At 44.6% G+C, this 26,447-nt stretch overlaps 1 protein-coding gene across 1 annotated transcript in view; it reads right to left on the bottom strand.

Annotated features, from left to right (window-relative positions):
- The window catches only part of LOC147110942 (inositol 1,4,5-trisphosphate-gated calcium channel ITPR1-like), a 509,662-nt gene that overhangs the window by 352,382 nt on the left and 130,833 nt on the right, over nt 1-26,447 (bottom strand). Inside the window, exons 5-9 of the mRNA XM_085999984.1 lie at nt 9,106-9,192; nt 6,593-6,751; nt 4,911-5,009; nt 3,296-3,379; nt 2,832-2,978 (exon numbers count right to left, since the gene is read on the bottom strand). Of these exons, the coding sequence (XP_085856110.1) occupies nt 2,832-2,978; nt 3,296-3,379; nt 4,911-5,009; nt 6,593-6,751; nt 9,106-9,192 (576 nt within the window). The remainder of the gene's footprint in view (nt 1-2,831; nt 2,979-3,295; nt 3,380-4,910; nt 5,010-6,592; nt 6,752-9,105; nt 9,193-26,447) is intronic.

Below are 26,447 nucleotides of genomic sequence, written 5' to 3'. Positions count from 1 at the left end.
CGTCTATTTTGTTACGAATGCTACGTGCATTCAGATAGAGAACTTTCAAAGATGTTTTGTGACACTTAGTTCCTGCTTTTGCCCTTTTTATTTCTTTACCTTTTACTCCATACCTTCTGCCCCTTCCTGACACGCTCTGGTTTTTAATTTCCCCACTGCTACCTACGTCTATGACCTTCTCTGTTGTCATTTTTATTATTTGCTCTCTAGGAACCTCCCCCCCACTAGTTAGTTTAAAGCCCTCTCTACAGCCCTAGTTATATGATCCGCCAGGACTCTAGTCCCAGCACTGGCCAAGTGAAGCCCGTCCCAACGGAACAGCTCCCTCCTGCCCCAGTACTGGTGCCAGTGTCCCAGGAAGCAAAACCCATTTCTCCCACACCAGTCTTTGAGCCACGCATTTAACTGAAAGTCAAATGACATTTTAAGCAGCAGTCCTGGAGACAGTCAGTCAAGACCAGGTTATGAGGAAGCCCTGTCCAACAACAACAGTGTACAACAATCAAAAGTACTAAATATGCCTACATTACAACAGTGACTACACTTCAAAAGTACGTCATTGGCTGTAACACACTATGGGACGGCCTGAGGATGTCAAAGGCGCTATATAAATGCCAGCTCTTGCATTCATACGTTGAATCTATATATTTTTTTCACACTGGCGCTCATTTAGATTCGAAGAGACCAGCAAATATGAGACGGAAAATCTGGATCTTTGATTCCAGCAGAACTGTAGGCCCAGCTTCTTAGAGATCAGCAATTCTGCTGCCAGAACATGGAAGCTGGATTTCATAGTGTAAATGCAGTTAGCAGATTACATAAGGACATAAGAAATAGGAGGAGTAGGCCATTCGGCCCCTCGAGCCTGCTCCGCCATTCAATAAGATCATGCCTGATCCTCTACCTCAACTCCACTTTACTGCACTATTCCCATATCCCTTGACTCCCTTAATATCCAAAAATCTATCAATCTCTGTCTTGAATATACTCAACGACTGAGCCTCCACAGCCCTCTGGGGTAGAGAATTCCAAAGACACTCCACCCTGACTGAAGAAATTTCTCCTCATCTCAGCCCTAAATGGCGACCCCTTATTCTGAGACTGTGACCCCTGGTTCTAGACTCCCCAGCCAGGGGAAACACCCTCTATGCATCAACCCAAGCAAGCCCTGTAAGAATTTTGTATGTTTCAATGAGATTACCTCTCATTCTTCTAAACTCCAGAGAATATAGGCCAAGTCTACTCAATCTCTTCTTATAGGGCAATCCCCCCATCCCAATCAGTCTGGTAAACCTTTGTTGCACTCCCTCTATGGCAAGTATGGAATTTTTTGAGGATGTAACTGGTAGAATAGGTAAGCGAGAACCAGTGGATGTGGTGTATTTGGACTTTTAGAAGGCTTTCGATAAGGTCCTGCATAAGGGATTAGCGTGTAAAGTTAAAGCAAAAGGGATTGGGGGCAAGGTACTGACTTGGATAGAGAACTGGTTGGCAGACAGGAAGCAAAGAGTTGGAATAAACGGGTCTTTTTCCAAGTGGCAGGCAATGACTAGTGGGGTACCCCAGGGATCGGTGCTAGGACCCCAGCTATTCACAATATATATTAATGATCTAGACGAGGGAACTAGATGTAATGACCCAGAAATACAAAGCTGGGTGGGCGTGTGTGCTGTGAGGAGGATGCTGAGAAACTCCAGTATGATTTGGACAGGTTGGGTGATTATACTGCATCTGCCCAATGTGGATAAATGCGAGGTTATCCACTTTGGTGTCAAAAACAGGAAGGCAGATTATCTGAATGGCAATAGATTGGGAGAAGGGGAAGGGGAAGTGCAACGAGACCTGGGTGTCCTTGTGCACCAGTTGAAGGTAAGCATGCAGGTGCAGCAGGCGGTTAAGGCGGCAAATGGTATGTTGGCCTTCGTAGCGAGAGGATTCGAGTACAGGAACAAGGATGTCTTGCTGCAGTTGTACAGGGCCTTGGTGAGACCACACCTTGAGTACTGTGTGCAGTTTTGGTCGCCTTATTGAGGAAGGATGTTCTTGCCATGGAGGGAGTGCAGCGAAGATTCACCAGACTGATACCTGGGATGGCAAGAATGACGTATGAGGAGAGATTGGATCGATTGGGCTTGTACTCGGTGGAGTTTAGAAGAATGAGAGGGGATCTCATTGAAACTTATAAAATTCTAACAGGACTAGACAGGCTAGATGCAGGAAGGATGTTCCCGATGGCGGGGGAGTCCAGAACCAGGGGTCACAGTCTAAGGATAAGGGGTAAGCCATTTAGGAGAGAGATGAGGAGGAATTTCTTCACCCAGAGAGTGGTGAACTTGTGGAATTCTCTACCACAGAAGGCAGTTGAGGCCAATTCATTAAATATATTCAAGAACGAGTTAGATATATTTCTTAAGGCTAAAGGGATATGGGGAGAAGGCAGGGACAGGGTACTGAGTTTGGATGATCAGCCATGATCTCATTGAATGGCGGAGCAGGCTCGAGGGGCCGAATGGCCTACACCTGCTCCTATCTTCTATGTTTCTATCCTTCCTTAGGTAAGGAGACCAAAACTCTACACAATACTCCAGGTGTGATCTCACCAGGGCCCTATATAAATGCATTAAGACATCTTTACTCTTATACTCAAATCCTCTTGTAATAAAGGCCAACATACCATTTGCTTTCCTAATTGATTTATGGTTGCCCGAATCTGACCTAAACAAGCACCAGTAGAAGACAATGTTACAATTTTCAATCACAAGAGGGCATTTTCCAAATCCAAATGCTGTCTTTTTAAAGAACGAGTTTAGTTCTAGGACAAGGTGGCGTACCTCAACCTCCCACAATGCTTTGGAGCTGGTTGCTGATGTAGCAGACTGCCGGCCGGTGGTTCGAAGGAACACATACTGCTTTTTCCGATATTCATCGCAGGTCAGAAACTTTTCCTGTTCCGCATGAAACAGTCTCACAACATCGCCCTACAAGAGAGAATAAACAATATCAGGAAAGAGAGCCTGGATGGTGAGCAAGGGTCAGACTTGGCTGTGATACCACCGCGGTCAAGCACTTTGTCGACCCTCATCATCAGGGGTAACATATGAAAAATGGCTGCTTGAGCAACATTCTGAACAGCTGCCAGTACCTGAGGAACCAAACACTAGGACAAGCCTGCCTTCAGGAGCGAAGGGTAAAATAAATCCACACAATCTTCTTGAAGCCATTTTAAAATGTACCACATTAATGTTTTTGATCAATTCCAAATATATCATATCATATGCACCGAAAATCAACTCACCCCTTTCAAAATGTCTTCCTTATTATCACTCCATTTCATGAAAAGAACAATTTTCCAGCTAGTGTTGCAATTCACAGAGTTAACCTGGAAGAGACAGCACATAAACACATCTTGATTGAAGAAACAGACTGAAATGTGTTTTCTCAGAATGTTAATAAAAAGGAGTACACTTGATGGGTAGCTGTAAAATACAATTTTAAAATAACGCAAAATTGTTACACAACTCATTACTGGCCAATACCAAAGTCTCAGTCGGTGGGAGAAAGCAAGATCAGCCACCCATCAAGCACTCTACGGGTTTTGGGAATTTTAAACATCAACGTTTAGTGAGAGTCACAGGAATAGAGGACACATCAATACTCCCCCAGTAACCCTGAGAGGTTTGGCCATAATGGAAATCTCACATTAGAATAAGCAATGTGGGCTGTTAAAGACATACATGGGTGATTCCTGCAGGTGCTCTCCTGAGCTCCTGCCATAACTTCAGTTGAAACCACGAGGAAACAGCGTGAACGGGTTGCCGGCCATCTTCCGAAGTTATGACAGACGATCAGGAGGACCTCCGCAGAGATTACTGGGGATAATTTATTTGTCGTGGAGCTGGTGAAAAGTCAGCACCAGCTTCCTAACAATACAACGCTTCTCTGAAAGTAGAACATTTCACATCGTCTTAAAATCTCCCTTACTGGGAATTTTTCTGTTTGTCTCCAAATGGCGATGGAGGGAGGGAACGGCAGCAGATTTGATTCGCTACTCCATGGCCAGCCATATGCTTGAATTCAATAATGTTAAAGGCAAGGTAAGTGCTAGAAGTGGGTCATGAATCTCTTCCAATGCTAACTGCAGTTTGGTTACAGGACATCAATTGCAGAAGCTCAAGACAGAACTGAGCAAGTATTAAAACGATAGTGGGTGCAGAGCGTCACTCCATCAATCTCCACTCACCTCAGTTTATTTTACTTCACCTGAGCCACTCACGTACAGATCCACATACACTGGTCGGGAACTGAAATGCATTTCCCTGATCACGGGCAGCATCGTAGATCAGCTCATTTACACGCGAGAGTGCAAGTGATGGCAGAATTGGCTGTCAGCTGCACTCGTGTAACGTAAAAGCACCCTGAACTGTACCATCAGTGCCAACTTGGCTCACTCGATTGCACTTTCAACACTGGAGTCAGAAGGGTGTGGGTTCAAGCCCCACTCCAGGACCTGAGCATATGTTCTACGCAGACAGTCCAGTGTAGTACTGATGGAGAAGTGGTATATCAGCAGAATTGCCTCTCTTCAAATCCAACATTAAAACATCCTGTTGTTCTGGTGGTTCAAGTGGAGATTAAACATACAGTGGCACTATTCCACACCACGTGAAGAGGAACAGGGCATTCTCCTGACGTCCAGGCCAACATAACTCCCTCAGCCAACACTACTAAAAACACTAACTGTTCATTCATCTCCTGGCTGCTTGTTGCATCTTGCTAGGCACAAAATGGCCACCGCATTTGCCTACATAACAGTCCATTGCATTTGAAAAGTAATGCATTGTATGCAACATACTTTGCGATGTTTATGCGATGTGATAAGTCACTATATAAATTCAAAGCTCTTTTCTTACCTCTTTGCATCCAGGATTGTCGACCAATTCACAATTGCTGGCATGAAGCGGCTGTCCGGCATTGACCGGATTCAACACCACTTTATCTCCAATCACAACCTAAAGAATAAAAGACCATTTAAGGCTCTTAACACATGCTTATCTCATTGCTCCAGTATATTGAAGTATTAAACAATAGAGAGTTTAAATCAGGCTCTTCAGACACAAGGTTCTCTAATCTAGGTCACCATAGATAACCGGTTTACACATTACTGCTGAATCTCGCCAGTTATTTTGCTAATTCTCTCTTCTCCTGCCCTGTAGATGGTGACTCCTTGCTTGAATACAGTTCTGAGAGTTCTCTGCCCTCTGTCACCTTGTCCCAAGTGACTATTATTCATGGTGAGACTTCAGCGAGTTGACAGGCTATTGGGCAATGGGGACATGGCAACCATGCACAACCCTCTTCTCACCAAAGCACACATTGGCCCAGTAATTCCGGGCACAACGCGCGAGTACGGACGGGGTACTCACGCGTGTGCCCGGAGGAATTGCCGGTTTTCAGCATGCACAGCGCATGCGCTGAAAACCAGCATTTCCTGTCCTCTGACCCAAGGGGTTAAGAGGCAGAACGCGCACGACTGCACAGGCAGCGCGTGCGCAGTGAAATTCCTTTTTTTCCCCCCCAGAGTTGCGCGTGTGTAAAGGCCTCCGGTCTTTACGCATTGAAAAACCACACGTAAGTACTTCGTTTTTCAGGTAAGTGGGCTTTTAGTACAATTCAGAATTTTTTTTTCCCACAGGTTTGTTATTTTTTTTAAATTTACAGTAAGGTAAGTTTAGTTTTAGACCCGATTTAAAAATTTTTTTTTTTTTTCAAATGTTAAAATTGTTTAAAATAGTTTTTCAGAGTTCTTTATTGTTCATTTAAGTAGTGCAATGTTTTTTTTAATTTTCTTTCAGGTTTAAGTAGTGTTTTGGGGCCAGGAGTTTTCATGAGTTTGACAGCTCTTTCTGTCAAACTCATGAATGAGTTTCCCCTCCCCTGATTGGCTGCACAGTGCTCACCTGATCCCAGCCGGCACATCGCACTAACTACGCCGCTGGATCAGGTAAGCACATCGCGCCGACATCTGAACCGGGCCAGTGACAGGAAATGCAAGCAGGCCCGGGCTTCAGATGTCGGCGCGCCGGGTGAGTGCAGATCGGGGGCTTGCACGCGCGGCAAGCTCCCGATCCTAATTTCAGGGCCAATATCTTCCAACAGGGGCTACACTCCCTTTGGTAAAAGCAACTGAGGTTAACTGTAGCACACCGACCACTGCACCAGGAGAGATCAGCTAGACTGGGAATCAAAACCACGACCTTCCTGAGCTGTACAAACTTAGTGAACCAGAGTTGGAAGGGGGAAGCAAACGGAAGACCTCACGTCTGGTTTAAATATAGTTTGTAGGTTCCATGACGACTATATTATCATTCACCACCATCATCTCAAGGGCAACTCAGGATAGGCAATAAATGCTGCCCTTGCTAGCAACACAGCTATCGCGAGAATTAATCTAAAAAATTTGCAGCTAAGTCATGAGCAGACTGCACAAATCCCTCCACATTGCATATCGTTAAAGGCATCGTATTCCTTAGTGGTTTAACCAAGTGCCATTCTCCATTTCAGCCCATGTAACCCAAACCTTACTCCTACTTACACTGTCACCTATGGACCGCAGCTTGTAGAACGGCTGGATGTAAAACCAGGAGCCTTCATTGCCGGCAGCATCCAGTGTAACCCTCATGGCGTTCTTCTCCAACAGGGCTGGGAGTCTCTTGTTTACAGTCAGATACTTGTTGCTTTTCAGATGCAACAACTACACAGAGTCATGAGATCATGTTAGTGAACAGGGGCAACAAACTGCAGCACGGACAAAAATAGGATTAATTAGGAAATACCACCAAGGTCTCTACTGGAGCTAATAGAAGGGACACGACAGGAAGATTTAAATAGCACAATATTTAAAAAATATATGTATAGAATGGTGATGTACAACTGTGCAAAATAATGCAGCTCCAAACCCCTTGTGCACTTTGGAAGGGGGAAGGAAATTCAGCTTCTCCAGGTGAACATTTTTCAAACCAATGGCCCATCATTATGGTGATTTTATTTAATGCTCCACTGACATCACAATCACAGCAGCACTACCACGTGAATCAGACCGCACACGTGCCTCTGATGTACTGGAATACCAGCTCAAGGCACCGCTGGTAGCAAATGCAGGTAGGTGATGACCGTGCACGGCCACCATTTCTTTGCTCGGGCTGAAGAACGGTCCACCCGTGCAGGCCAGCAGTGTGGGTACTTGGCCCGCAGGTACCTCATCGCAGATTTAGGCTGTGGACGCTGGGACAATTGGAGCTTTCAAGACTAAGATGGATAGATTTTTGTGGGGGGCAAGGGTATCAAGGTGATATGGAACAAAAAGGCGGGGAAATAGAGTTGAGGTACAGATCAGCCGTGATCGGTTTGAATGGCGGAGCAGGTTCAAGGGACTGAATGGCCTACTCCTGTTCCTCTATAAATTGGGGAGGGCTCAGGGGCAAAATTAAAATTGGAGCTGCTGCACGTGGCACAAGCCCGGTTAGTCACTTTCTGTCAAGTGTCGCAAAAGGTCAAAATTTGAGCCAAGACCACACTAACCACAACGGTGGGGCAGAATGAATTGGCACAGTTAAACATTTTCTGTACGGAAAGAATTGACTTTTTGTCGGAGGTCAGCCTGCTCAGGATGTTTGTTAATTCTCACATTCACACGGGGCGAGTGGTGCTGACAAACCAAGTGTAATGTGGTGTGACCAATTAGGAAGCCACACTTGGAGCTATTTTAATATATGTACAACACTTACATTTTAGAGGTTTCATATGTCAGCCTACCACACTTAATTCTAAATTTTCTATTTAAGGCATCTAATTTTAGGAGCATACATTTTAATTGCCATCTACCATATTTCAGCTACTCCTAGTCGCTGGCTCCAGGATGAGGTACTTTGAATTTTAAGGACCGATCCTTAACTTTACACTTATTCTCCACTTATATTGCAGGACCTCTTTGGCATGGAATCTAATGGAACTTTTGACCCCTCTCCTCTCGCTCTCCGATTTCAGGGCCACGTCCTGACTTGTTCTCATCAGTCCCATGAACGAACATATGAAAATATCAGACAGGTAAAGACCTACTAATCCATCCAGTCGGTCCCACAAAATCATGAAGCCTTATGCATACACTGGACTTCATTACACACATCTAGGAGACAGATCCAGATAGAGAGAGCGATATTCCACTCAAGTGCACATAAATGAGTGACTTGGTATACTGACTGGTATATGACAGGAGAAATAGCAACCAAGCCAGGGAAGAGGCGCCCCAGACAGAGAGAGGAGCCCGAGAGGGAGAAAGAGAGAGAGAGAGAGAAACCCGAGAGAGGAGCCCGAGAGAAAAGGAGGGAGAGCAATAGAGAGACCCCGAGCGAGAGCTTCTTTACTCCATCCAGTCATATACATGGCAGTTCATTACACCAAGCCAATCATTTATGTACACTTGAGTGGACTCTATATAAAGAGGCTTCTCCAGGGTAACATCTAACTAAGGATTCCACATGAAACCCATTTTTTGTGGCGGCATTTACAGCACAATGTAGCATCAGGTACAAAGCAGTTGCACTTGGTGGTCATATTGCGGCACAAATCCAGAGTCAGGAGTGCCACCTGACTCCCAGTGCGAATCCTGCTCCACTGCACAGTCAGGGCCAGTCCACATTTATACTATAAGTGTTGGTGCAAAGTGAAATCACGTCCCACCAACACTACAGCTGTTGTGTAAATGCAGCCTTAGATGCCGATCAAACACTTTCATAAAAGAAAATGCACACATCCGTTACCATCTGTCAATCAACAATTCCCAGATGATGCTTCATATTCTGATCAAAGGTTACATCTGAAACACGATCCCTAACTTCTCCCCTTTAGATACTGAGCGACCTTCTCTGTATTTTTTTTAAATTTCAGATCCCAAAAACGTTGTTCTCTTTAATCTACTACTTTCAATGTAGCAGTGAGGTGTAAATGAATCTGTAAAAATACTTCCATTTTAAAAGCAGCACCCACAAAACAACACAACCTCATCAATCAGACATTAGCAGTGACATAGTCAGTCCCTATCACACTTGCCTGAATAACATTGCCATACTGAATAATCGTTCCGAGCAGCTTCCGGTTCTCCGATTCATTCTGCTTCTTTTCCAGGTCCGAAGCATGCTGTGGAGACAGTTTGCAAACATCAGTGCCGCCTCTGATCTTCAACTTAGGACGATAGTACACTTTACATCTACATACTACACAATGACCTGCCTGGTACAACAGACCCATTACATAGCAACAGATTCAGGCAGGAGAAGACCAGTCAGTTCATCTAGCTCACCTGTCCACAGTAATCCCTTGGGGCACTTCTCATAACCATGAATCCCATTTGCTGATGAGAACCTGTCTAGAATCTTCTTGAAGCTCATTCAGGTTCCTTGTCCCATCACCCGTGCCAGTAATCTGTTCCACATACTGAAAAAAAAGCTCCTCCTGCATTGGTGTCAGCTATGGCTCAGTAGCAGCGCTCTCGCCTCGGGAGTCAAAAGGTCGCGGGTTCAAGCCCCCACTCCAGAGACTCGAGCCCACAGTCTAGGCGGACACTTCAGAATGAAGGGGCCGGCTTCCCGATGAAACATTAAACCACGGTTCCGTTCGCCCGCTCAGGTGGATGTGAAAAATATCCAAGGTACTATTTTGAAGAAAAGCAGGGGAGTTCTCCCCGGTGTCCTGGGTCAATATTTACTCATCAACCAACATCACCAAATCAGATTATCTGCTCAGCATCACATTGCCGTTTGTGGGAGCTTGCTGTGCACAAATTGGGCTGCTTGCATTTCCTACATTACAACAGTGACTACACTTCAAAAGTACTTCATTGACTAATGCGCTTTGGGACATCCAGAGGTCATGAAAGGCACTCTTTCTTTATTTCCTATTTTACTTTGTTGTCCTTAATTTTTAGAAGATGATTAATAGGATCCTGCATTTTCCAGAAGTGGTCAGAATCAGATTTATGTCGGCAAATATGAAAACTTAGTTTCACTGTGAAGCATTCACAAAATCATTCATTTTGGGAAAAGAAGTATTCAAACCCCATGTTCAATAGTACTGGAGTCAGGATACCCCAAGACCAACATGGAATTGCAGCAGCCATTTCCCCCACAGTGCAAGAAAATATTACTTTATCATATTCAGAGATTGAGTAAGTCAACAGGGCAACAAGTTGCACATAAACAAACCACCAAAGGCACCATGGCAGCTCTTGGCCTCCCCGAGTAAAGGCAAAGCGCTCTGATATTTGGGGAAAGGCTTGATCAATGTTAAAATCCAGCAAAGGCATCTCAGAGGCTGCATCAAATTCAAACTTCAGGTTCGTGCAATGTGTGCGAAAAACTTGCAACTGTCAGAGCACTGACTGTTTCCTTTTCCTTTCAAGTCTCCTTTATATCCTCCATGTGCATTCAGTTTTTAAAAAAGGAATCTTTATTTTTAAACTGACCAGTTCTGGGAAACATCTACACAGTTTTAAGTTTGCTCTCTAGGGACTCATCACATCTCCGTGCAAACCAGCAGCGGTGACCTTTGGGAAAACTAGTAGCTTGCAGCTTCCGAATTGATTAGCCAAATATTAGAATAGAAAGAACAACTTGCATTTCTGTAGTGCCTTTCATTCCTCAGGACATCCCAAAGCACTGAAGTACTTTTGACATGTAGTCATTGTCGCATTATAGTGAAACACAACAGCTAATTTGCGCACAGCAAGGTGCCACAAATAGCAATGAAATAATGATCAGATACTCTGTTATAGTGATGTTGGCTGAAGGATAAACATTGGCCAGGACAACGGAAAAACTCCCATGTTCTTCTTCAAATAGTGCCATGCGATTTTTTATGTCCACCCGAGGGGGCAGTAAGGGTCTTGGTTTAATGTCTCATCTAAAAGACTGCACCTCAGACAGTGCAGCACTCCCTCAGTACTGCACTGGAGTGTCAGCCTAGATCATGTGCTCAAGTCTCTGGAGTGGGGATTGAACCTACAACCTTTGGACTCAGAGGTGTGAGTGCTACCACTGAGCCACGACCTGTTGGCTGGTTGCTAGTATTCCACCTTGTTACTGTTTTCTTCCCTTGGTCTATATAGTTGTATATCCACCATTTGCATCGGTTTGCTGTTGAACGTATCTCAGCATTGAGTAGTAGGGGAAAGTGGTGGTAAGAATAATTTTAAGAGTCAAAAAGCCCTTCACATTGGTTCCTGTTGTAACTGCCAACAAGAGCTGAATGGATTCTTTCTGCATAGCTACCTCCAAACTGTTGCAGACACAAGAATTGCCCTTGACTTTCCCTCCCTAAAGAGTAAACCCAGCATAAAGCTGTGCCAGACGTAGGGGAAATCCAGGCCAACACAGTTGGCAGCAGATGTGGAACAGGATGCCACTGAGCATCTATTAATATATTCAAAGTACTGCATACAGCACACACTTCCTGGAAGCATCACAATTTAGTGCATCCTCTGGCTCACTATGAGCAATGCCACAGGAGATCACCTGCTACATAAAGTACAGGAGTTCTGACATGATCCGTTTAAGCCTTCAAGGTCATTTCATTCAATAGATTGAATACTAACTCATTCATTCTCGAGATGCAGGCATCGCTGGCATTTACTGCCCATTCCTAGTTGCCCTCGAGAAGGCGGTGGTGGTGGGGCTGCTTCTTGAACTTGTGATGCTGGAAGGAGTTCGATACAACTGGGCGGCTTGCTGGGCCACTTCAAAGGGGCAGTTAAGAGTCAGCCATGTTGGTGTGGGACTGGAGTCACAAATAGAACAGCCAGTTTCCTCCCCAAAAGTACATTAGTGAACCAGATGGATTTCTACAATAATCCGACAGCTGGACAGTGCAGCTTTTGGGTTCAAATCGTCAAACTGCCATTGAGAGACTTGAACTCCTGGTTCTCCAGATTATTAGCCCAAGCTCTGGATGACTGGTCCCATAACATAACCACTACACTGCCGTACCCCAGTACTGCAAGTAGGCAATGGATTTAGGAGTGATGGATTGACAGGAGAATTAGTGCATTATCAGACTGGGTTGCAGGCGAGAATGAATTGGCACCGTCTCCTCCTGCTGAAATAAAACACAACCTGCGCTTTGGAGTCAAACAACGAGTTCTCGATTTCAGGAAGGACTGGTCACACTGGACAGTGACGTTGTAAATGTGTTTAAAAGAAAAACATGCTCACGATTCTGCTACTTGTAGCGACCAGGAATAGTCTCCTTCCTACCCAGCCAGAGCAAAGCTTTCAAAAGGGCAAGTCTCCCTCCACCACTCTGCTGCACGGTCCAGCGGTTGGGGCGACAGCAACATCAGCAGAGACCTGAGAGCACATCACCTGCTTATCTCAATTAGCTGACAAACACTGACTGGGTGAGGAACGCAGTGCCTCACCATCTGATTGTTAATCAACAGGAACCTGTACAATGAGAGGCAGATCGATCCCAATCTACACTGCGTCACTGGTCATTTGTTATTCAGATTTACTCCCCAGCAGCAACTCCATCCAGACTCGAGACTCAAATCAAGACCTCAGCTGTTTATCCAGGAAGAAAATTCACTGGGTCCAGCTGTAATCAGAAGTTACAGTTTGCCATGAGAGAAAAAAAAAATCCCCATTTTCCCTAAGCGTTGCTACGGAAAGGCTGAAGCATAGCAACGGAGACACTAACATACACAATATGTCCTGTAGGTGCAGAGAATGTCTACCATCATTTCAAATCCATCACTATGCAACACTAACTATCCCCAGTAGAGGTCACTGCCCATCAACAAACAAAATGATACAATCCAAATTTTCAAAATTAGCTTAATTAAAAAGGTTGGGTAGCAACAACAACAACAACTTGTACTTATATAGTGCCTTTAACGTAGTAAAACGTCCCAAGGTGCTTCACAGCAGTATTAGAAGACAAAAAATTGACACCGAGCCACAAAGAGATATCAGGGCAGGTGGTTGGTCAAAGAGGTAGGTTTTAAAGAGCATCTTAAAAGGAGGAAAGAGAGGTAGCAAGGCAGAGAGGTTTAGGGAGGGAATTCCAGAGCTTAGGGCCTAGGCAACAGAAGACACGGTCACCAATGGTTGAGCGATTATAATCAGGGATGCTCAAGGGGACAGAATTAGAGCGCAGATATCTCAGGGGGGTTGTGGGGCTGAAGGAGATTAGAGAGATAGGGATGTGCGAGGCCATGGAGGGATGTGAAAACAAGGATGAGAATTTTGAAATCGAGGCATTGCTTAACCAGGAGCCAGTGTAGATCAGCGAGCACAGGGGTGATGGGTGAACGGGACTTGGTGCGAGTTAGGACACGGGCAGCTGAGTTTTGGATGACCTCAAGTTTACGTAGGGTAGAACGTGGGAGGCCAGCCAGGCGTGCGATGGAATAGTCAAGTCTAGGTAACAAAGGCATGGATGAGGTTTCAACAGCGGATGAGCGGGGGCGGAGACAGGCGATGTTACGAAGGTGGAAGTAGGCGGTCTTTGTTATGCTGTGGATATGTGGTCGGGAGCTAATTTCAGGGTCAAATATGACACCAAGGCTGCGAACAGTGTGGTTCAGCCTCAGACAGATGTTAGGGAGAGGGATGGAGTCAGTGGATAGGGAACAGAGTTTGTGGCGGGGACCGAAAACAATGGCTTCGGTCTTCCCAATATTTAATTGGAGAACATTTCTGCTCATCCAGAACTGTATGTCAGACAAGCAGTTTGACAATTTAGAGACTGTGGAGGGCTCGAGAGAAGAGGTGGTGAGGTAGAGCTGGGTGTCGTCAGCATACTTGTGGAAACTGACGCTATGTTTTCGGATGATGTCGCCAAGGGGCAACATGTAGATGAGAAATAGGAGGGGGCCAAGGATAGATCCTTGGGGGACACCAGAGGTAACGATGCGGGAGCGGGAAGAGAAGCTGTTGCAGGTGATTCTCTGGCTACGATTAGATAGATAAGAATGGAACCAGGCGAGTGCAGTGCCACCCAGCTGGACGATGGTGGAGTGGTGTTGGAGAAGGATGGAGTGGTCAACCGTGTCAAAGGCTGCAGACAAGTCAAGAGGACGAGGAGGGAGAGTTTACCTTTGTCACAGTCACTAAGGATGTCAGGTTTCTTGAGCAGCACAGATGAGTTGCAGGTGGCGAGTTTGCAGTTACATATCCTGAATTCCCTATCTTGCCTGAGCAGGGAAGAGACCAGTGCTACAAGAGTCACTTATGTTAATTCATTCAAGATTCCAATAGCTATTTGTGTGAAAAAAAGTCTTCTAATCTCCCACTTTATTAATCCTAGGTTTATGCTCCTAGTTACTGATTCACTGACCAATGTAAATAATTTTTCACTATTTGTCGCTTTAAACTCGTTCTCCCTTAACCTTCTCTGTTCCACTGAATACAGATCTAACTTTTCCAAGTCTCTCGTCATAGCGATATCCTCTCATCGATGATATTATCCTAGTAAGACTATGTGGCATGTTTCCTACGTCTCCAATATCCCTTCTATATATCCCAATATAACAGGGTACCCAAACTTGTACACAATGTGGCCTAACCAAGGCCTTGGACAGATTCACCACCACCTCCTGACATTTGTATTCAGACACCCCACCTGAGAAATATCAATTTACTTCAATTTCCATTCTTTAATCAATCCTTGAAATGTGCCATCCCTCACCATGATCTTTACAAGAACTTCCTCATGAAGCATTTTTATCAAGTGAATTTTCAACATCCAAGTATAGGACTGCTTTTCTTTTGTCTATACACTTCGGTATTTCCTTGAAAAATTTGATTAAATTAGTGAAGCATTTCCTGCCTCTTACTAGCCTCCACCTTTCTAAATCTTCAATGCTATCCCTTAATTATGGTCTCTAGTAATTTTCCTACTACTGATAGGAGTGTGGCAGGATTATAATTACCTGAATATCCCTTCTCCCCTTTTGTTATTGAATAGGCGTGTAACATTCAGTCAGTCATTCAGTATTTTGGTACAATCCCCGTTTACAAAATATTGTTGGTAAATCAAGGGCAATGCTTCTGCTATTGCATTACTAAATTCTCCAAGTATTCCCAAGACGGCCTGTTGACTTAAAAACGTTTAACTTCCATTAACTCTTAAGAGGGTTTCTTTAATATTTACAAGTATCTCAGAGCCTCACTGATCTTATCCGGTCTGCTCTCACAAATTAGTGACGGTGCCCAGTATTAGTGGAGTCACCGGAATGGGACACATGACGCTGCCGTTTCTCATAATGACAGAACATTCGGGCAGTCCTGTCAGCCGCCTTCAACGACCTTATTTATGGCCAGAAGGACCCAGGTTTAGGCTGAGGTGCAGCAGATCCATCAAAGGACTTTGTTACTGTAATGTGTCATCACATGGTTTATTACGAGCATGCTCAGTTTGCTCTGGCCTAGTAAACAAGCTCCTTTTCTAGCAACTCATCCTGTCTCTGTCTTTCATCTGGCCTTTTTTCTTCCCTCCCACATGGCAGCTGTCCATCATTCTGCCAGCGCCATTCACACTTCATCTTAAGCCATCCTTTGTTCCTTTACCTGTCGCATCACCACCTCCTCTGGCGTTCAACATCTCTCAATGTCTCTTTATCTCTCCTGCTTTCTATCCTATCACTGACCTTCCCTTTTGTTCTTTCATCCCCTCCCCCTTTTCCCAGCCCCATAACCTGCTTTAAAATCTATTCCCTTTCCTGCTTTTTTCTAGTTCTGACGAAGGGTCATCGACCTGAAACGTTAACTCCGTTTCTCTCTCCAAGGATGCTGCCCTGGCCTGCTGAGTTTTTCCAGCGTTTTCTGTTGTTATTTCTGCCCTTTATTTGTTCTACCCACATATATGACAGTTACCATGAGATAAGAGCCACGTTAGTCCCAGACGACTCCGACAGGAACACTACAGCCAATTCCTGGGTCTAGCTAGGGTTTAAGCTAGAAATTGGGCGGGTTAAAGCATGCTCCAGATATTAGCTGACACAAGGCCCACCTACGGGGGTATCCCATAATAATGAAGCAGAGAAAATGTCTAGTGTGAAGACCCAAAAACACATCACCTTTTGCATAAGGGAGCTAGATATAGGAATCTGGGAATGGAGCATGGAGTACATTAATGGTTCTGGTGCTGGACTAGCAAACCAGAGCTTGGGAGCTCAAATCTCACCATGGCAAATTGTAAAATTGAATTTACTAAGTCTGGTAATTTTTGGGCCGGCAACTGGATCATTAAAAAGGAACTGCTGCCCCTACTTACCGGTGACTCGAACCCCACACAACCTGGTTAACTCAATGTCCTCTGAAAGGGGAAAACCAAACCACTGCTATATTTAGAAAGAAAAAGGCAGCCCACCGCAGGGAAACTAGGGATTGATGATAAATGGGGCCTAGCCAGCACCGCACACATCCAGAAACCAGATGGAAAAATCTTTTACAACACTGAAAGAAAGGGAAATTACAATTCACACTCAATCCATGCCCACAATCCCTTCAAATAAAATTACTTTTGCTTTACAGGACTGTTATCTAAACACAAAATCACCATTCGATTGCTACAACAGGATTTTTCCTGGCCACGCCTGTTGGTGTGACTCTGGCATTCATCACAATTGAACGCTTGAAGCTATGGTGTAAAGCACTGTCACTTAATAGTAGTGCAGTACTTAAACGGACAAGGCTGGCCCACACATGTGGAACTGAAGCGCATTGCAACAGTCAATATTTTTCAAATCATGGCACACTAAAAGGACCAATATTGTACAGTCATCCTTCCTGTAATACTTCAACATTTCAAACCTTAAACTTAATCTTTCATGTGAGAATTGGATTGGGTTGTAGTAGTGTAAAGATTCTGGCGTGTTCAGTTTAATACCGAGTGAGGAACCTGTATTCAGAGGTCAAGATAGCCCCTCATTAATATGATAAAACCTATTTCAATGCAGTACTCGGAGTGCTGTATTGTTGGAGGTGCCGTCTTTTGGATAAATATAAGAAGTCACACAACACCAGGTTATAGTCCAACAGCTTTATTTGAAGTCACAAGCTTTCGGAGCGCTGCTCCTTCGTCGGGTGAAGTGGAGAGATGCATAAAGACACAGCTTATATAGTCAGAAAATAATGTCAGATGTTTACAGGTAATCTTTCTAACTGCCATTTATCACACCTCAGCAGAGAGATAATCACACCATCATCACACGTGAGGACACCACCCACCAGATACATGGTACATACTCATGTGACTCGGCCAACGTTGTCTACCTCATACGCTGCAGGAAAGGATGCCCCGGAGCATGGTACATCGGCGAGACCATGCAGACACCGCACAACAATCGCCAGGCAGGAGTGTTCCCTCCCAGTCGGGCAACAGTTCAGCAGTCAGGGACATTCAGCCTCCGATCTTTGGGTAAGCATTCTCCAAGGCGGCCTTCGAGACACACGACAACGCAAAATCGTCGAGCAGAAACTGATAGCCAAGTTCCGCACCCATGGAGGACGGCCTGAACCGGGATCTTGGGTTCATGTCACGCTACATGTAACCCCACCTGACGTAGGGTCATCCAGACTCGAGTCGTTGTTGGCTTGTTCTCTCTACACAAATGCGGCCGGACCTGCTGTGATTTCCAGCAAAAAAAATGTTTGTCGGTTTTTTTGTTCTTCACACAGACCCCAGCATCCGCAACATTTGACCCCTTGTGACCCCACCTCATTGTTCTTTGATGTAATGTTTTCCTGACTGACCTGTTTGGACACCATTCACACCTTTGATTGCTGTGATTATCTCTCTGCCGAGGTGTGATAAATGGCAGTTAGAAAGATTACCTGTAAACATCTGACATTATTCTCTGACTATATAAGCTGTGTCTTTATGCATCTCTCCACTTCACCCGACGAAGGAGCAGCGCTCCGAAAGCTTGTGACTTCAAATAAAGCTGTTGGACAATAACCTGTTGTGTGACTTCTTACATTTGTCCACCCCAGTCCAACTCCGGCATCTCCACACCATGGTCTTTTGGATAAAGTGAGAACCCCCCGTCTCCTGGCTCAGGTGGATACAAACAGTCCCATGGCATTATTTGAAGAGGAGCAGGGGAGTTCTTTCAGTGTCTTGGCCAACATTCTGCTTTCAACCAACATGACCAAAACAGGCCATCGTGCCATTCATTTGCTGTCTGTGGCGCCCTGCTGTGTGCAAATTGCCTGCCGCGTTTCCAACGGTTACCTCATTCAAAGGCAAGCCACTGGTTATCCGGGATGTCCAGAGTACTTGGTAAGGTGCTACAGGAAACTGTGCGCTATCCGGCACCGAGCTGTTGCCGTTCCCTCAAAACTGCCGGACACTCCAGCGCTAATGTTGAAAGACTCCGTATCTGTCAACAAACCCTGTTGCTTAGCAACAGCTTCTAAACAGTCCAAGCGTCTCTGTAGCTTAGCAACAGCTTCAGCAGACCTTGACTGTTGAGGAAAAAAGCAACGAGAAAAAAAAAACTAACGAAAACGGCACCTCATTTTTGCCGGTGGCTCGAGCGTTCCGGACAGTTAGCCTCCGGATAACACAAAGTTTCCTGTATATAAATGCAGGTTCTTACTCGCTCATGAATAAAGCACTAAGGGTGTAGGACAGTGAATTCCATCCAAAAACTTGAATACAGGAACACAATCTGAGAGAGCAGGATGTTTTAACAACAGGTCTCCAGCATTCTCTACATACCTGATGTGCAGAATAGAAGCCAGCAAATTCAGAGGTTGAAGGAGTGATCTATCAAGAGCGCACTGCTTTCCATCCCTCTGTCACCTTTTTACTCTTCCCATGCCCCAAACAACTACATTAAATCCAAAATAACAACAGAAAACGCTGGAAAAACTCAGCAGGCCAGGCAACATCCGTGGAGAGAAACAGAGTCAACGTTTCAGGTCGATGACCCTTCTGTTCTGTAGAAGGGTCGTCGACCTGAAACGTTGACTCGGTTTCTCTCTCCACAGATGTTGCCTGGCCTGCTGAGTTTTTCCAGCGTTTCCTGTTATTATGGATTTCCAGCATCCGCAGTATTTTGCTATCATATTACATGAAATCCAACTCCGGTTTTGGTTTTACTAATGTAAGCTTACACAACGTATACATTTTTACACTTATGTCGCCTTTTGCTCACATCTGCAGACATTACCAGTCACTTCATCTCAAATCCAGAATCCCTTCAATCAGGTTTGACTCCAGTGATGGACAATTCACATAGAATATACTGAAGTCTACAGCATTACTGTACCTGGAACATTTTCACCATTTTTCTTCCTTCATTCCTTTCAATTTTATTTTCGTTTCTTCAGTTCCATTATTTAGCTATATTCCGGATTGTGTTTCACGTAGCTCGACTTTATGCTCGGAGAGCAAGCGCACACAGACTGCTCCCTGCCAACCTCCACACCACAAAACTTCTCAATTAACAGGCAGCTATGTCAGAACTAGGGCCTTGCAAAAGTGTAGGCCCTATTGTTCAACTAATTTTGCTTCCCTCTCCTTTCAGGACTATATCTCCATGGCATCCCAACAGGGGAATCTGTTGTGTGGGGAATCACAGTACGGAACTCACACTCTTCTATTAATCTATCTTATCTCATTTTTTTTTTTATATAAACAATTTTAGGCCAATGTAAAATAAAAAGATTTCCTAAAGTATTAAAATTAGTGTCCAGCTTATTGTCCAACTACCCTCTAATAAAAGGTCACATAACAAATATTAAAGAAGATGCCATTAGACTCAAACCAACCTTCAGAGACAAAGACTGAATTCCCAGTAAATAGTTTACCGCAAAGGAGGTCGCAACACAGTAGAATCTATATTCCAATTTAAATTTATCCAGAATAGAAAAGGAACATAGGAAAAGGAGGAGGCCATTTAGCCCCTCGAGCCTGTTCTGCAGGAGAGTGTTCCAAAGTTCTACCATCCTTTGCGTCTAGAAGTGTTTCCTAACTTCGCAGCTGAAAGATCTGGCTATAATTTTTAGCTCATGTCCCCTAGTCCTAAACTCCCCAACCAGCAGAAATAGTTTCTCTCTATCTACCCTAACAGTTCCTCTTAATATCTTGAAAATTTCAATCAAATCACCCCTTAATCTTCTAAATTCCAGGGAATACAAATCTAATTTGTGTAATTTTTCCTCGTAATTTAACCCCTGGACTCCAGGTAGCATTTTAGTAAATCTATGCTGCACTTCCGCCAAGACCAATACATCCTTCCTAAGGTGTGGTGCCCAGAACTGCTCGCAGTACTCCAGGTGCGGTCTAACCAAGGCTTTGTACAGCTGTAGCATAACTTCTACCCCCTTGTATTCGAATCCTCTAGATATAAAATGTCAAAATCTATTAGCCTTTTTGATTAATTTTTGTGCCAGTCAAGGACATTTTAATGATCTATGTACATGGACCCCTAAGTCTCTTTGGATCTCCATTGCTTCTAGCTTTTCACCATTTAGAAAGTACTTTGATCTATCCTTTTTGGGTCCAATGTGGATGACCTCACACTTGCCAATATTGAAATCCATTTGCCACAGTTTCCCATTCATTGAATCTATTAATAACTCTTTGTAATTATATTCTTCCAACTACACTGCCTACAATGCCGCCTATCTTTGTGTCATTGGCAATCTTGGATATGTGGCTCTCTATCTAATCATCTAAGTTGTCAATAAATAGTGAATAGTTGAGGCCCCAATGCAGATCCCTGTGGGACACCGCTAATCACATCCTGCCATTTGAGTACCTACCCATTATCCCAACTGCCTGTCTTCTGGCTCTCAGCCAATCTCCTAACCAGGTCAATAATTTGCCCTCAATTCCATGAGCTTCAACTTTAGCTAACAGTCTCTTATGTGGGAATTCTGGAAGTCCATATAAACAACATCCATAGACATTTGTCTGTCCACTGCTTTAGTCACCTCTTGAAAGAAAGAATAAACTTGCATTTATACAGCACCTGTCACATCAGGGTGTTTCAAAGTGCTTTACATCCATTGAAGTACTTGATATGTAGGTCATCGTTACGTAGGAAACGCAAAAACAAATTTGCGCACAGCAAACTCCCACAAACAGCAATAGGTAATGAAAGACTGTCAGTTAAATTAGGCAGTCTCTTCATGTACTCCTCTCTTGAAGATCAAAGTCATCAGTGTAGTGTATGTACCTTTAAGAGAGAACTACTTTTACAGCTCCTGTATACTGTAGTACCGGCAGTGACCACACCTGTATATAAGCCTTGAGCAGGCATCTGTACTGTTAGTCTTTAGACTACCCTCCTCCAGTAAACACCTGTTGATTGTTAATCTGCAGCCTCCGTCTAGTTATTGAAGAACACCATACTTTAAGATTCACGGATTCAACAATCAGTATTGCTATTTTTCATGTAGGAAGCTTGGCATCATAGAACTACCAAGATTGGATAAAAGCCCAGGCTCAGCTACCAAGAGTTTTGGGAGTAAGAAGGCATTTTCTAAATTCCTTTTGCAAATCTCAACAACACACTGCTGCTTAAACAGCCTACCTTCCCCTTTAACAATAACAGCAAAAGCCCCTTACAGTTGGCACAGCAGCTAGGGTACAAACCCTTGATGTGTGACAGAACCGTTGGAATACACAAGTAGATCGTCCCCTGAAATCTGACACCAAAGGGCAACCTTCTTCCTTTAGTAATGAACAGTCTGTGCAGTAGATTACCTAGGTGTCACTGCTGTATGTTCTGGAGACAGAATCAACCCCAGGTTACGTTGACGGATTTGAAACTGTCTAGTCTGGTTTAGCACAGGTTGATAAAGTTTCTCTTCGGTTTCGGAAGGGAGATTCCCCCCTTGTCTGCAAAAGACAAAAGCTCAAAAGCATTGCTTTTGTTGCTGCCAAAGGGATATCCAGATGAATATGGCCACCCAACACTTTTAGACTGATGCAACCAGTAAAAATTTATAAGAAATGGAAAGAACACTAATGTTGTCAACTTCATTTTTGGGCAAAGGATCATCAGCAGCTATTCCCTTACTGCTCTCGAAACTTCCAATTCTCTCAAGTTTCAAACTAGTCCACAGAGCCTAACGCCACATACCATCTGCTGCATCATAGCAGATACTTTCTGTTCAACTGGTTTTAATGGTCCAAGAATGTCTTGAAATGACCCTTCAAGACTCAGCCATCTCTTGCCTCCATTGGCCCCCTCCACTGCGTTTGACTCTCTTTAAAAACTACATGATAAAAAGGCTCGGCCCCATCAGATTCATCATCTAATTATTCCTCTTGCAACAAGGCCACTTGCTGAATCACTGGTAGAAAGCCACCACCAGTGTATGGTGCAGTACTGAATTCAAGTGTCTTTTGAACAATCAACAAAGGATCATGCTCCACCAAGGTTAACAGTGAGAACCATTCTGTCCAAGTTTGCTGCATTAACACACATCATATTGCAGAGGACCCAAGCCCCAAAGAGCAGTTGCCAGAGAGCTGGACCAATAGTTTGGCAGGCTCCAAAGTCCAACAAGTCCAGTTCATCTCATCTGTGCAACGGTGCCAGTGTAAAGAAAACTGGCTTTCCTGGTCATCTCCACTGAAGACCACTGCCAATGACAGCAAACATCAATGCACACAAAATTAAAAACAGTCAACAGAAAAATCTCCATCTCTAGGGGCACTGAAAGTCAATGGGATGAATATTGGGAGGAATTAGCTTTTGACTTTTTGCTGGGTGGAGGGAGTGATGGCCTTCTGCTGCATTGTCTTTACCAATGAAGAGTTTATATCAGTACCGTCAAAATGGTCCCAAAGGAGAAATAAGCCATCGGGACAGTGTGGGTGGGGGCAGGAGAAAGCACTCCTTCACGTACACTAGTAGGTAAGGCAAGATGGACAGGTGCACTTGTGTGTCATCTATTGTTTGATAGATGCAGCTCAGAAACACTGACCTTCAACTGTGAAAGAACAGTTTAAATCCCAGTCTTGGCTGGAAACTCAGCAGAAACTTGGGGCAAAATGGACTGGAAAGGAGTCTACACCTAGAAACATAGAAACTAGGAGCAGGAGTAGGCCATTCGGCCCTTTGAGCCTGCTCCGCCATTCAACGAGATCATGGCTGATCATCCAAACCCTAGCACCCGGTCCCTGCACCGACAGCCATCCCACCCAAGCCCTATCCCCGTAACCCCACGTATTTAATCCCCCCTAACATTAAGGGCCAATTTTTTTTTATCATGGCCAATCAACCTAACCCGCACATCTTTGGACTGTGGGAGGAAACTGGAGCACCCGGAGAAAACCCACGCAAACACTTAAGGGCTGATGAAAAAGTTGGCATCATCGTGGAGATGCTCACTTGGTGCAGCACCTTGCCCTTTGGAAGAGTAGTATGGATGTAGGAGACTAACTTGGAGAGACGAGCGAGTTTTAAAATTTTAAAAAGCAACATGTTTTAAATGTAAATCAGCAGTAACTCTGAAATTACACTGATTAAAATAATGAGTCAGCATCTTAGCCAACCAAGATAATTAGTCATGAAGTGTTCTTGGAAGAGTTGATCTGTTCTTGAATATTTATTTTCTGGCAGTAATGGGAAATCCTCCAAGATGACTAGACCACAGCTGATGCACGTCAGTACAAACAGTGGGTGGAGTATCAGACATTCTTGAACTAGATCTGAAAGTTTACTGATATGCAGTACAATCACTCCAGTTAGAGTCAGAGTCATTACGGCACAGAAGGAGGCCATGTCAAGCAATCCAGTTAGTTCCATTACCCCACTCTATCCCCGTAACTCTGCAAGTTTATTTCCCTCAAATGTCTATCCAATTTCCTTGTGAAATCATTGATCGTCTCCACTTCCACCACCCTCGTCGGCAGCAAGCTCCAGGTCATACCACTTGCTGCATAAAAAAGTTCTTCCTCACATCCCCTCTGTATCTCTTGCCCAAAACCTTAAATCTGCATCCCCTAGTCCTTATACCATCAGCTAATGGGGACAGCCTTTCTGTCTACCTTATCCAAACCAGTCATAATCTTGTACACCTATCAAATCTTCCCTCAACCTCCTTTAATCTAAGGAGAACAACCCCAGCTTCTCCAACCTAACCTTGCAGCTAAAATCCCTCATCACTGGAACCATTCTGGTAAATCTCCTCTGCACCCTCTCAAGGACCTTCACATCCTTCCTAACATGTGGTGACCAGGACTGGACTCAATACACTCATTGTGGCCTAACCAGAGCTTTATAAAGGTTCAGCATAACTTCCCTGCTTTTGTACTCAATACCTCTATTTATGAAGCCCAAGATCCTGCAGGAGTTCCTCAGGGCAGTGTCATAGGCCCAACCATCTTCAGCTGCTTCATCAATGACCTTCCCTCCAACATGAGGTCAAAAATGGGGATGTTCGCTGATGACTGCAGTGTGTTCAGCGCCATTCACAACTCCTCAGATAATGAAGCAGTCCGTGCCCGCATGCAACAAGACCTGGACGACATTCAGGCTTGGGCTGATAAGTGGCAGATATCATTCGCACCGCAGAAGTGCCAGGCAATGACCATCTCCAACAAGCAAGAGTCTAACCACCTCTCCACGACATTCAACAGCATTACCATCGCTGAATCCCCTACCATCAACATCCTGAGGGTCACCATTGACCAGAAACTTAACTGGACCAGCCACATAAATACTGTGGCAACAAGAGCAGGTCAGAGGCTGGGTATTCTGCGGCGAGTGTCTCACCTCCTGACTCCCCAAAGCCTTTCCACCATCTACAAAGCACAAGTAAGGAGTGTGATGGAATACTCTCCACTTGCCTGGATGAGTGCAGCTCCAACAACACGCAAGAAGCTCGACACCATCCAGGACAAAGCAGCCCGCTTGATTGGCACCCCACCCACCACCTTAACATTCACTCCCTCCACCACCGGCATACTGTGCCTGCAGTGTGTACCCGCTACAAGATGCACTGCAACAACTCGCCAAGGCTTCTTCGCCAGCACCTCCCAAACCCGCGACCTCTTCCACCTAGAAGGATAAGGCCAGCAGACGCATGGGAAAACCACCACCTCCAAGTTTCCCTCCAAGTCACACACCATCCTGACTTAGAAGTATATCGCCGATCCTTCATCGTCGCTGGGTCAAAAGCCTGGAACTCCCTACCCAACAGCACTGTGGGAGTACCTTCACCACATGGACTGCAGCAGTTCAAAGGCAGCGACTCACCACCACCTTCTCAAGGGCATTTAGGGATGGGCAATAAATGCTGGCCTTGCCAGCGACACCCAGGTCCCATGAACTAATAAAAAAAAGTCAATTGGTATCCTCCTCACTGTTTGCCACACCTCCAAGTTTGGTGTCATTGACATATTTTTAAATTTTACATCATTTAAATAAAGCAATGGTCCTAGCACAGACCCTTGGGGAACACCACTGTCTACCATCCTCCAGTCTGAAAAACAACCATTTACCACAACTCGCTGTTTTCTGTCCTTAAGCCAATTTCTAATCCAAGCTGACACTGACCCCCTTATTCCATGAGCCTCAATTTTGTTAACCAGCCTTTTATGTGGTACTTTGTCAAATGCTTTCTTAAAATTCCTACAGACAAAAGCCTCAACCCAGCACTGACTTTGCCTTTGATCTCATGACTTCTCGTGGTTCCTGCCCAGCATTTACAGATCTCCTGTAAAACACGTTAGATCATTTTAGGGAACAATTGTTCCATGTAAGGTGGCAAGTGAAGTTGAAAGGGAGAATTGGTTCAATCTAGTGTACCATTTGACAGTTAGCTGGTGTAGCACGAGTGGATGAACGAGCTTATCTCGTGTATCTAAAGCATTGACTGTGGAATGGTTGCGGAGAAAGATTTTGCAGGGAAAAACGTCAACTTTTATCGTGACAGACATCCTTAGTGACAGCCGAAATGAGTTTTCTGTCCGGGAGAAAAGGTCGCGGAACGCACTTCCTGTCTAGGAGCTAAGGTCAGCGAGGCGTCCGGTCAGGAAAAATATCAACTCATGATTTTTAAGCGTATGCCTCATGATTTATGAGACGGTGGGGCTGAAATTACTGGGAGTCTGACCACACCTTATCCTTAGAGGGGATTTCTGGTTATGGTTTCAGGGTAAACATCAGCAGGTTTTGGATTACTACCAGTTACAGGTTGGCTATCAGGGCATCAACCAATTACATATAGACTATCAGTGAGTTATTTTATTACTGTTGGTTATGAGAGGAATCTGAGTGTTACTGTTATCACTATTAGTTATCAATACAATTTCAGTGAGTTACCATTAGTTACTGGTGAAATCAAAGTTCCTCCCACCTCTGATTTACCCTCTGTAAATTGCATCCTCGCCCTCCATTTCCCCTCTTCGCCTGCTCACGGATGGCC

The sequence above is a fragment of the Somniosus microcephalus genome, chromosome 11, assembly GCF_052327205.1.
Source record: "Somniosus microcephalus isolate GS21.2 chromosome 11, FLI_Smic_1.0, whole genome shotgun sequence".
In the NCBI taxonomy this organism is placed as follows: domain Eukaryota; kingdom Metazoa; phylum Chordata; class Chondrichthyes; order Squaliformes; family Somniosidae; genus Somniosus; species Somniosus microcephalus.
Note: the sequence above shows the minus strand (reverse complement) of the source record. Positions and strands in the feature narration are given on the sequence as shown.